The sequence below is a fragment of the Bemisia tabaci genome, chromosome 1, assembly GCF_918797505.1.
Source record: "Bemisia tabaci chromosome 1, PGI_BMITA_v3".
In the NCBI taxonomy this organism is placed as follows: Eukaryota; Metazoa; Arthropoda; class Insecta; order Hemiptera; family Aleyrodidae; genus Bemisia; species Bemisia tabaci.
Genome location: NC_092793.1, coordinates 84,689,582 through 84,702,856, shown reverse-complemented (window position 1 = coordinate 84,702,856; position 13,275 = coordinate 84,689,582). Strand labels below are relative to the sequence as shown.

Genomic DNA, 13,275 nt, shown 5'->3' with positions numbered 1-13,275 from the left:
CTGTTTCGGTAGCTTACCGACAACCGATAGAACAGCCCTACTGGTATCCCTAAGAACCCACACAAAAAATTAAAAAATTTGGCAAGTGGCATGATCATTCTTAAAACAAATCGTAACTCTCAGTTTGTAGGTGAAAGTTGTCTATTTTCATGTTTCTATAAACATTAAGCTACCAATTCCCCGTCACACCCTGACGGCCTAGAACTCCGAGGGGCGCATTGGTCACACAGAGATTTTGTCTGATTCTCAACGCTGAAAATCGTAACCTTCTAGGGCTCAACCAGGAAACAAAACATTTCCACTACTACTGACGACAAAATTAAAATAGTGTGTTTTTCGGTTGCAATTATCATATTTTTACCCATCAGAATGTTTCTTTTGGTGAGATTCTAACTGGATGAATCGTCAAAGGATATCTGGTAAACTATCTCAGCAAAGAAAAAAATCCCATTTGCAGACCTTCAAGGGTTGTAATTATTCAAATTATAAAATATAAAAAAGTGCGGTTTTCTAAATGTATTCAGACCTTTAAGGGTTGTAATTATTCAAATTATAAAATATAAAATAGTGTGGTTTTCTAAATGTATTATTTTAGTCAATAAGAATATTAAAATAGTAATTGTGAAAGAGATAAATTGCATAATAATTAAATTATTTATAATGTGAGTCTTAGAATAGACCAAATTTAAGCAGCTAGATAGGGAGTTGGATACACTGTGTGCCCCAACACAGCTACGGAAGGAGTCCTTCCCCTCTCACCAAGAAATCAGTCTGATCTGCTTGAAGGTCATCTTGAGCGTCGGTGCCTGAAGCATGGAGCAGAATTAGAAAGCCAAAGTTTAACAGGCCTAGTGATAGGATTCATAGGAATTCAATGACAAAACAAAATAAGAACATACCTTTAAAGCACCACAAATTTCAACAGTATCAGTGTCATCTACAACACTCACTCTGAAGTAGTCAGTCTGAATTAGATCTCGTAGAATGGGTCCAAGCTCTTTGTCTTTACAACCTGTGAGGAAAATAGAAATAAAAATAAATTATGGAAAGAACCTCGCCAGAAATTTGTGTTTGTTTATTAGTGTTCGTTGGTCGATTTGGCTACAGAATCAAGAATTAAACGGAACTTATGATGAAAAATTACTCAAAGGATCAAAATGTATGAAATTGGTTTCCGAATTACTGAGAAGCAAAACCTTATCCATCTTGTCATTTTGGTGTCTTCAGTGAAGCATTAAAGGGTGAAATAGTAAGAAATAGCAACTGACTCGCTACATCCAGGTTTGAGCGTTGGACTGCCAGAGTGTGTTCTGAATTAATAAGTAACAAAGTATACCTTTACAGCTTTTAACATGATCCTAAGGCACTAAACAATTGATTTACAAAATAAACTTACCTTCAAATAGTGACAAAAAAGTAAAAACTCATGAAAATGGCTAAATATTGAGGTAATGTCCATGTCTGTTATCACTAAGCAGATGTAAACAATCGCCCATTGACTACAGTCTTCCTTAAAAATAGAGTTTATCCCGTCGGTTCTTATTTATCTAATGAAGGTTTTAACCATTTAAACGTACGAGGAATCCATTTCTGATTTCCACTTTGATCAAAAAATTATCGATTGACTCGATATTTGCATTTGAAAATCGGCTGCCATTTCCTTACGAGAAAATACATTGTAAGTGATGAAGAAACCAGGTCTGTCATATCATTTCACGTCACAAGAATGGCGGACCCGAAACGACAGTTTTGAAAATCCAAATTCTGAGGCGTTTTTAAGTTGATTTTTTGGGGGTTTCCGGTTATCAAAAAACTCCGGGAAAATGCCTGTGACATCAGGAGCCTTAAATCTTTCGATTAAAGCAATAAAAAAAATGGGTGCAACAGGCCCATTGGATATTTTCCTTAAATTGTTTTGGAAAAAGGCTACACAATACGACGACTTGATACCTGAGATATCAAGCCTGAAAATTGATTGTCTTTAACAGTGCAGCTTAAATCAGTCATAATAGCAAAAGGTATCTCCTGTGTAAAAAGGGGGAAAAAATTGATAAAAAAATCATTTGTTTTCAGGATGCCTTGGTGAGGTCTTTAGTCGGAGCTTGGAGAAATTTACTGGTCTTATTGCCTGCGTTTGAGCAACTATATAGAGAGATTTTAAACATAAAAGGACTTAAGTTCAATGATCAGCCTGTCTTGTAATTTAACACATGACCTTTTTGACAGTTGTTGCTTTTCCTTCAGCTTAAATGCATGTTCATACAGTTAGACAACGAAACCGTATTAAAATTGAAGAGTTTCAAAACGCATTCTCATAAAGTACTTTCTAGAACTACTCTTTATAGATTATTCGACGATACTCAACAACATTTTCAGAGATAATTTTTTAAGGAGGCGAGGGAAAATTACTTAAAATTTTCCATCTTAACACTCAATGGTCGTCCTTCAAAAAAAAACATTCGACAAGAAATCTGCGTTGATACAAACTGAGCAATGGGGCTCCATAGTTTCATCACTAATGCCTTTCTCAACATTTATTATTTATTTCTTGCCTACAAAAAATAACTTCCAAAGAACAGAATTATTACCAATGGTTGTTTCACAGAACTTTTCCTCTGCTACTTCTCCTGCTAAATTGGCCCCCATCAACACTGTAACTGGGATTCCAAGATGTTTGGTGATTATGTGGGAGATCAGTTCAATACCACCTCCTTCTGCTTTATCGAAACCTTTGATTAAAGACAGACCAACAGCGTTTGGTTTGATTTTCCCCAGAAGGCTCTGGCAAAGGCGAGGGATAAATTGATGAGGTAAAACAAACACAAGAATGTCTGCTTCTTTGGCTGTCTCAATAGGATCTGGCACAGCAACCTAGGCGATTTACAAAATAAAATACGAGTAATTTAAGCAGTTAAGTAATTTAAATATAAGTAAAAACACAGGTTACAAAAACAAGCATTTGATATTTATCATAATAACACAGGAAGAAACACTTACGTTGTATTTTTATAGTTTGATTGCAGGAAGTATCTCATTTTTTTACTAGCCGTTCTGGGCGCATTTCGCGCGTCCGTCAGGGCAACCCAAGGGGCTACGCCCCCTGGGCCCACGGTCACTCGCTTCGCGCGCCATTTTTCTAAGTATGGTTGGACATTTGATCACTATAATGTATACATTTTGGAGACTCTCAAGGCAAAAATGATTTCATCACAGAACTTGTTACTGGAGCGTGCCATCATTTGGACAGTAGTAAGTACATACAAGCTGTTCAGGGCGCGTGTCTTCGCGCCAGAGGGCTTCTCCACCCCACCCCCCTCCCCCGGTAAAATAATTTGAAAATAATCTTAATAACTGTGATTATGATAACAGAACAAATGAATTTTCTTACGATGAATAAGATTCAAAAGCACAAGTCCATTTCGATAATTTTATCTCCCTTAGTCCTAGTATGAATAATTATAATTTTAGCAGAGACAAACCGGACACCCTTTCATTTTTCAGAAGGGAAATCAAAATTAATTTCAAGATTTGACATTGAGTGAGCGAAAATTTGAAATAGGGGTAATTCTTGTCCCTGGTCTTGTAATTGCATGTAAATATGTTCTTCTCCTATTTTTTGGCCTAAATATGAAGAAAACACTGTTTTCTAAAAACGTACGTTAAAAAATTTCCTAATATTCATGTTTTTTGTACCTAATTTTTTACCGTTTGAATGGTCTCAAACTCACGACCGTCACGCATCCCGACACTATGGCTCCTAGCTTGCACTGTTACAACTCAAAGAGTAAAACGTTATTCGAGAACTAACAGATCATTAAATATTTAAACACGTTTCTCCATTGTCAAAAAATATAAATAGAAGATAGATAATCCGCAGTATAATTCGTTCACAAGCGGATAAGAGCGTTCGGAAAAGATTACCCACGACCATCACATTTAGACTCTAGAGAAAAATGCTTCTACCAAAAAGCGTGTTAGTAGCGCAACCGGAATCCGGTCAGCGCACACTGTGGTATTTGACCAAAAAACCTAGCCAAAACCTCAATTTAAATTTTTTATTTTTTTCCCCGGAAAACTCATGGGATATTCGGAATCTGCACTGTTTTTTACCTTAAAAAACATCTATGTGCTATTTTACGAGTGGCTCAATCTCCCGCGATGAGACCACCAAGTTACTTATTTCTCAGCGATTATTTTGATATACTGGGGGCTCTGCCCCCTGGCCGCTAACGGCCCAACCCCCTAGAGGGCGCTTCGCAGGCCCTATACGCATATGTATAGGCAAAAAATGTTCTTCCGTTTTAATACATCATTTTATGTTTGAGCTGCATCGATTTTAAAATGTTTAACATAACACTCAGATTTGTGAATGATGAAGAATAGCTGGATGTACACGCTTTGGTATTAATAGAGGCATTATATTGATGGCTAAACTCGGGAAACATGTATCTCAATTTGCGACGTCGTATACTTCTCGTCATACTTTTTTTTTTTTTTTTTTTTTTTTTTTTTTTTTTTTTTTTGGAAAACTAATCAACGTACAAAATGATTTGAAGACGACAGTAATTTCACTTCTGCTCGAAAAGTATTCTGTGAAAATTTAAAGGGATAAAATTGCGCTTTTCCCTTCGAAATCTTAAATTAGATGCGAAAATCTTGAAACACCGTGAGCAAGGTACGTGGTTTTCAGCAATCGGTATGCAAAAAAAGCTCTCATGTTATGCAATATATCGCTAAGATTGTGGAATCCAGCACATGTTTTTCGGCGAATCCAGTCTTCATGCATTTTTATATTTTGACAAAGACTATGCGCTGCACTTTCAAAAAATTTATTTTTTGACATTTTTTCACATCCATACATTGAATTCAACTTTACTTTTCTTCTTTTCCTTTGAGAAAGGAAAGGGGTTTTAATTGGGCTACGTTTAATAGAAACGTATCAAGTCGCATGTAGATGAACTCGAAAGAAGGGAAAAGTGAAGAGTTAGTTGAGCTGAAAACTACTCCTAACTCAATTTTTTGGAAAATGCGACTTGGTGCGGTTTTGTAAACGCATTCCACTTCCTGCAGGAATTTCCATTTATTATGTTATTTTCAAATGGTTAATTAAAAAAAAAAAAATCGGATTACGACCATTAAGAGTTATCAACATTTGGTCCGCCCCGACGCGACGCAGCACTTGCCTTCTCACTTTGTATCTGCTGTTAATATTAATAGAAATTCGGCAATCAAGTATTGACCAATGCCACAATCGAAGCTGGAGGAATGAGGAGAAATTGAGTAAAAACCTTAAGCCCGGCAGCTCAGGTTGGGATATCCCCATTAGCCCTGCACGAGGGTTATAGCATTGTTCTATTGTTTATTCGAGTCACTCGGGTAAAATCCCACACCTAGACGTTTCTAGCGGAAACGACATATCTCTCACGCTATTAACATTGGACATAAGTCCCGTGAGCTTTAAAAGCTCTATAACATTAAAAGTTCGCGGTTTCATAATTTTTTGCTTATCTACAGCTAATAACATACATGTAAGGATCATCCTTATCGGTCCAGTAGTTCGTCAGAAATAGTGCCTCCAAGATTTTGCTTGTAGCTGTATAGTATAAAAAAAGTAAAAGTATAGATTTGTGCGCGCTACTCGTCGATCAGTTTAATTCGACTGTGCTACCATAAGAGGGAAGTTCGGTGATATGCAACACATTTGTAGGGGTATGTTCAACACAACTAACCAAAGTATTTTCTAAAATTCTTTTTTAGTGATTTTCACAGGAGGCTGAAAAGTAATGTAAAAGTACACGATTTTTTCGAAATTCAGAGGCCCGTTTCTTTTTGGCCTCAACTGTAAGCGCATAGCTCACTTATGAAGCGTTTTCGGGCATATGTGTATAGGAAAAAAAGTCATATTTTGAGCCGAAAAATCGATACTGAAAGTTAAGTACGTTAACTTCCGGACACCCTGTATTTAGGGAAGCATCAGGGGGCGGGGGGGGGGGGGGGGTTAAGAGGCGCCTTGCTGGAGAGGTAGGAGGGGAAGGGGGTCAAGAACTGCCTTGCGTAAGGCAAAATACCTGCTTGAGAAAAAAAGTGAAATTTGAATAATGAATTTCTCCTTAAAAGCTCCTAAAATATATGAACTGAAAGTAAGAAATTCGAAAAAGCAGATCTGCTCAAGTTTTATTCTCATCTTTTTATTTATTCTATTCATTTCCTCCTTTTTGGTAGCATCTGTGTCTATTTACGATTATTATTTTAAAATAGCCTTCCTTAGAATACATTTGATGCTTCAAACGGAACCAATTTGTTTTAAGGACATTTCCGGCTAAATCACGGGGTTTCCCAGGAAGGATGCCTCTGGTCCTTCGAAAACTTTATTGTTACTGGATGTGATACCGTGCTGACAAGATGGAAATAGCTCTAAACCTCCCCCTTTTTCACCGAGGCGTATAAAATATTTTTAATCCTGACTTGGTTTTACAAAAAAAGTCGACCCAACATGCTGACAAAAATTTAATGTATGTTTTTAATGGATTAGAGTTTTTTCAATTTCTAATAATTTTCCATACTTTTGCCTCGAAAGAAAGTGCTTCTTGGTAGGAAATTGCTTCATCTTAATCCTGAAAGGGGATACATTGACCAAATGCTGATTGACAGACTGACTGACTGACTAACAAACCGACTTAAAGTAATTGATTGTGACTGCTTGTAATAGTTTAGAGGGTTTGAATTATTTCAACTTAAGTAGGTATTCTCAGGATGACCCTCCTTGGACAGACAATAATGTAACACACGACAGAGGTTCCCATAGGAAATTCTCGAGTTGCCCCTCCCAACCCTCGGTGCCCCATCCTCGAGGAGCGGGAAATCAGGGCCACTTCACAGGCGGGGCTGTAGGAGGGTCCTAACACTCTCGAGGGGAATTTGCTCCCCAGATAGGTGAGGCCCTCCCCATAGGAAAGAAGCAATCGTATTTGAGTAGCCGCTCAGTACCAGTAGACACCTTTTTGGTGTTGTCAGAAGCCTCACTAACGTCATGAAAGGCTTGAGGGGCGCAGTTCTGGGGGCTCGAGAAAATTACTTGTTGATAAAGGCCCCAGAATGAGATTTTAGAGCTGGAGAGAAAGGGATTTTGCGATTTTCAGGAGCGGCTCTTATGCAACGAGACCCTGTTAGTACCGGTTTACTCATAGAAATGAGTAGAGCCCTCCGCGTCTCCCCGTATCGTACGGTCAACGCACATTGCGTGCCGTTTTATCACACGGATTCTTAACCCCTCCTTCCTTTACTAATTTTACCACTCACTTCCTTTTAGTTACTATACTAGTCGGAAGTCGAAACCCCTTGAGCTCCCTTCACTTGCTCCACGAGTGATTGTGGACTGCTTTTACTGACACATCGGGTAAATTCGAGAAAGTTACAGAGACATTTACCACTCGTTGCCTTACGACACTCTCCCAAAATTTCACGTAAAGTCTAGACATTTTCGGAGGGGATGCAGTGGGAGCCTCAATTTACTTGCGCATCATTAGAAGAAAATTAGAGAAAATTCCAGAAAAACGATCGCCAGTCATTTTGTAACATCTTTTGCAAGTTCTAGAAATTCTAGTAAGTTCCAGGAGTAATGATGGTCTCCTTTCACATACGCATCACTTTGAGGAAGTCGAGAGTTCTACGAAGTTCCAGAAACAGTTACCACTCGTCGCCATGTGACAGCCTCCTAAGTCCAGAGAAGTTCTGGAAAAGTTCGGAGAGGTCGTATGGGGAGCCTCCTTTACCCGCCACCGGTCGGCGGCTATGCTTGCAAAAAGTGATGAAAGGGATGGAACCTTTCCTCTCTCTCGAAGTCGAAAATTTCGATCCACCGTAATGGAAAGGAACCACGGGCTACGGCTGTGTAGTGTGTTCCAGCACTTTCAGTAGCTGCAACCGATGAGAGAAGGTGGCGGCGCGGTGGGGGGCTACCGTAGTGTCGGCCTGGCTCGGAAATTCTTGTGGGTGCTGATACGTTTTTCGGGGCCCCTTAGGGTGCGTCAAAAAAAAATGAAAGTCTGAAATGTTCCGCTCCCCAGGCGGCAATCGATGACGTTTGGTAAAAAAACATGTTTGCCAAAATTTGGGCCAATTTCAACCATTTTAAATGGTGCCAAAGGTCAATTTTGTGATGAAATTATGATATTTTGATTTAGACCTCGATTTCGTACAAAAAACTCGATTTTACACTGAAATCGTGCGTTTACGAGAAAAATGCCAAAGAACTCAAGTTGTAGAGGATAAAATTTTACTCTAAGAGGACGTCTTTGTAAACGATAAAAATCAAATGGGCCTGTTGCATGCAAGAGATACAGCTGCGCGAATAGACTTTTTAGAGGTTAAATGACACGAAAATTACGATGATCACATTAAAAAAGTCTGAAATACACTCCTTACTGCGCAATTTGCGTTGTTAGGAACGCGCTTTTTCAAATTTCCCGCGTCTGGGGGCAGTTTTCTAATCACCGGAAACGAGCAAACGGCGGGCTCGGTGATTTCCGGAAGATGCCGAGTCGTTGTCGTTGCTGTTATTTTTTCCTTCAGTTTGCTTACAAACCCAACGTGATCTCTTATAGTGGTCCATATACGCTTTATGCGGTAACCAAATCGATCAACTTTTAAATATCCAACGCAATCCTTCTACATTTAATTTTACGAAATCACGAGCTCCAATTTTTAGGTTATGTTGTCAGTTTTAGTTGACCGGAAATAGCCGCGAGTTGCCGTTAATTGTTTCCGTTAGAAAACTGCCCCCAGACGCGGGAAATTTGAAAAAGCGCGTTCCTAACAACGCAAATTGCGCAGTAAGGAGTTTATTTCAGACTTTTTTAATGCGACCATCGTAATTTTCGTGTCATTTAACCTCTTAGAAATCTCTTCGCACAGCTGTATCTCTTACATGCAACAGGCCCATTGAACTAGAAAAACTCAACTCTGTATTTATTTTTTTGGTCCTCAGAATTTCCGAGGTCTTACAAAGTAGCGGTTTAAAAGACTCTTTTTTCACGAAAATAAATCGAAAGAGGGTATAAATGGACTGTAGGCAAGTGTTGAGGATGCAAATGTCATCAGAACTTCCTCAGTTTCAAAAAAAGTTCCAACTGTTTTGCACAATCCTCCAAAAAGTGTACGGCTCGAGAGGCAGGATCGTGCTATAATAGTAAGGGAGAAGTGCGGTATGACCGGGAAAAATTGCGTAACAAACTTCCCCTATGTAATCGTCATCAGTAGGTCCCCCTGAACAACTGCCTAAAAGTTAAAAATGGCCCGACTCCGGAACACCCCTCAAAGTAGTTAAAATTGAAAATGGCGGTCGTCCAAATCAAAGATGGCAGCCAAATGTGAAAGGCAGGAGGTTGCATTTTTTTAAATATTCACCGAATTTATTTTAGTATGAAGGTTACTGGAAGCGGTGTGAATGAGTTGTCATTATTGATTTTTCCAGTTTGTAAGTTGTCTTCCAAATCTTTAGATTTCTATTAAGATTGTCCATGAAAAGTAGGGAAATTTGGTCACGGATATCCGTGAAGTTTACGGATCCACGGATGTCCATGACCTTTCCGTACAGGCCTCGGATGTTCACGCCCAAGTCTGTGTTTCTGTTAGAGGTGCTGTGGGTTTTCAACATTTTTAGAATAATTAGTTCAGTTGCTTACTACCATGGACTGAAGTATCTATTTTGGCTTGCTTTGGGCTAAGGTGTGAATTGCCATGACTCCTGTCAGCATTCAGACAGTAATAATACCATGATCGACACCCATTCATAGGAGTGTTCCCAGGTGGTCTCCCTTCTACGTGCCCACTACGACCGTCGCGGTGCGGTGGCGTAACTTAACAATGGTGATTAGTTCTGTGACAGAACCAATACATACCTCAGGTGCATAGAGTAATGATGAAGTCATTTTATCATCATAAGGGCTGCGATTTCAAATTACCTTTGTGGAACCCATGATACCAAGGCATTATTATCAATATCAATGAACCTTTCATGTGATCTTGTTATATGTGTTCACTGTGATATTATGATCAATGTAGCTTTGGCCCACTGGCAGGAAAAATCCAAATCATTGCCTCAGAAAAGGTAATAACAAAGTACCTAGCTGCGATGGCTGCCGATCCGGCGGGAACGGCGCGCACCTCGGCGCGTTCTGATGGTTCGCGTTCGGCCACACATGGTTCGATTTCGTTGCGGTTTGTTTTGTTGAATTTAATATATAGTGAGGAACATTTTAAGCTTAAGTTTTCTAAAATTGGTCCATTTTTATAGATTTAGCAAGAGGGGATCATTACTAATTGGACGCCCCACGTGTTATTTTTTTTTTGTTTTGTTTTCTTCTTTTTTTGCATTTTTAATTTTACTACGTGCATTTTCATTTTTGATTAAAGGTTCATCCATTTTTTTTAACATTTTTATTTTTAATTGTTTCATTTCATTTCTTTACATTTTTCTGACATTTTTACGTTTTCTTATTTTTTACAAATTAGTAAATTAGGTAATACTTCTTATCTATTTCATTTTTTCGGACATTTTCAGGGTTTCCGTATTTAAACACTCATATAATTAGCAGCTACCGAACTTAATGAAATTCTGTGGCTCACAATCTAATAATTTGAAATCGCAGCCCTTATGATGATAAAATGACTTCATCATTACTGCACCTGCACATGCACCTGAGGTATGTATTGGTTCTGTCACAGAACTAATCACCATTGTTAAGTTACGCCACCGCACCGCGACGGTCGTAGTGGGCACGTAGAAGGGAGACCACCTGGGAACACTCCTATGAATGGGTGTCGATCATGGTATTATTACTGTCTGAATGCTGACAGGAGTCATGGCAATTCACACCTTAGCCCAAAGCAAGCCAAAATAGATACTTCAGTCCATGGTAGTAAGCAACTGAACTAATTATTCTAAAAATGTTGAAAACCCACAGCACCTCTAACAGAAACACAGACTTGGGCGTGAACATCCGAGGCCTGTACGGAAAGGTCATGGACATCCGTGGATCCGTAAACTTCACGGATATCCGTGACCAAATTTCCCTACTTTTCATGGACAATCTTAATAGAAATCTAAAGATTTGGAAGACAACTTACAAACTGGAAAAATCAATAATGACAACTCATTCACACCGCTTCCAGTAACATTCATACTAAATTTTATACATAAATTTTTTGTGTTATGGAACGTTCATAATCATGACATGTTAAAGGTTTGTTGGGAGAACTGCGAAGTACATTGGCTACCAGCCAGTTGGACTATATGGCTGCCATTTCAATGTAAAAATACACTTGGCAGGTTGAGAGCATCAAACTTCACGACTAAACTAGGTTCAAAGCCAAAAGATAAAATGCATTTTCCGAATGCCTACGTGTCTACGTAACTACGTGCAATGATGAAAGGAGAAAGCGAGATGTAATAAAACATAAATGATGGAGACATAACCACCCTAAGAGAACTTCGTCCGGGAAAAATAACCCATTGTCTCGACGGTCACTCATTATCGAGAATTTCCGGAACAACGAAGTCCACTCCAAATAGGTTCGTGCACTTTCTGAGTGCAACGAGGGATCCGCCATCTTGATTCTTGCATTTACTTTCAATGCTAAACTGAAAGTAGATGATACTCTGCCCAACTCTAAACGTGCATAAACTTATTTGGCTAGGACTCCACTTCACCAACATTTTATCCGGCTCCGGCTTTACTAAAATGAGTCAGATCCGTCACACACAAGAACCGGAACAAACTGAAGAAGAGATTCACGCTCCTAACGATTATCACCTCCCTGGTAAAAATTGGCGATAGGAGCTGCGTTTCAAAATACTATAAGAATTCTTATAGCCGGCCAAAGGAGGCGATAGAAAATCATACAGCTGGCTGTAGAAAACGGAGAAAATCCTAGAGCCGGGCAATACGCAGCGATAAAACATTATGAAGGCGGGCTATAGTTCCTATCGCCGGATTACGTTGAAAAACGCTGACTCCGCCGGATTAAATATTAGAGCCTAACACAAAGTGGAGCGGCGACGCACTGGCGCCTACAAACCTAACAGGGATACTTCAGGCATTGCGCAACGCGTGAAGTATCCCTGTTATGTTTGTAGGCGCTAATGCGCGTTTCGCGCTGGCCACCCGCCCGCCACGCCGCAGCGTACCACGGCGCTTGAAGCAACTATTTCACACCAGAGGTATTGCACTGTATCATACGAAATTGAAGGCGTGCTAACATATTAGGAATGGCAGGCATCCGTCAAAAGTACAGAGCTTTCCTCGCAAAATAAATCAAGATACTACGGCCCAAAAAGAGAGTGGTAGTCCAAAAAGTCACCAAGTCCTATAAAGCATCCGTAATTAGTAACGTTTAGCATACACTTTATCGCCTGGCTATTGCTTAATCGCCATCGGCTATAAAAGGCTATAAGAAATTGTAAAGCCGGCTATAGAAGCTATTGGAAATCTTACAGCCGGCTGTAGGTCTATGGTATTTTGGAACAAAGATTCTACTGCCAATTTTTACGAGGGCTTTTTCCACGGCTGAAAACTGCTCCTTGGTTACCTAACTTTCTCGACGGACGCAGAACTTCAGGACGCTGTCAACAGATGACCCAAGAATCAAGATTCTGAAACTCATGCCATTGTTCCAATGGAGTCGCAATGTATTGGAGCGCCGATGAAGTCAATCCATGAATGGGTCTTTCCGGGCCCCTTCTTGGCCGGAAAGTGGGAGCCATCTACGAACCATATAGTCCAGTCAATCTAGCATTTTTCTGGGAAAATCTATATATAGAAGGTTTTTTTGCGGAAACATGTTGCATTAGGCTACCAGAACAACATATCAAAAGTTTACCAAAATCGGCCGTCCGCTAAGGCCGCCATCTTGAAAAAAGGGGGGGCGGGGGCCCAAAATACGCCGCCGGCGACCGGTTTTTAGCTTATATCTTGAAAAATATCGATCCTACGGGAAAATGTCACTGAACCTTTTAAAAAGATCATAAAATTTCCTATTAGAAACACTATACATTTATCAAATTGCGACTTCTAGTTTGTGAGATATGGCGGTAGTTTCCTGTGGCTAGGAAAGTCAAATCTTGCGAGAAATCGCGTTTTTTTCAACAAAATCTGTAATTATCTTAAAAACGGCGAGTCTGAGGCAAAAAAGTGTTCTCACCGGAATGAAAGAGCATAAAATTTCCATGCTAAATATGCTTCTGAATTCACTAGGGGGTCCGCCCCCGGAGCGCTA

General features: G+C 39.6%; 1 protein-coding gene across 1 annotated transcript in view; it reads right to left on the bottom strand.

Moving 5' to 3' along the window:
• Positions 1 to 13,275, bottom strand: part of Gpdh1 (Glycerol-3-phosphate dehydrogenase 1) — an 84,000-nt gene that overhangs the window by 34,079 nt on the left and 36,646 nt on the right. The window contains exons 3-4 of the mRNA XM_019059552.2: positions 2,589 to 2,871; positions 900 to 1,012 (exon numbers count right to left, since the gene is read on the bottom strand). Coding sequence (XP_018915097.1) covers positions 900 to 1,012; positions 2,589 to 2,871 — 396 coding nt within the window. The remainder of the gene's footprint in view (positions 1 to 899; positions 1,013 to 2,588; positions 2,872 to 13,275) is intronic.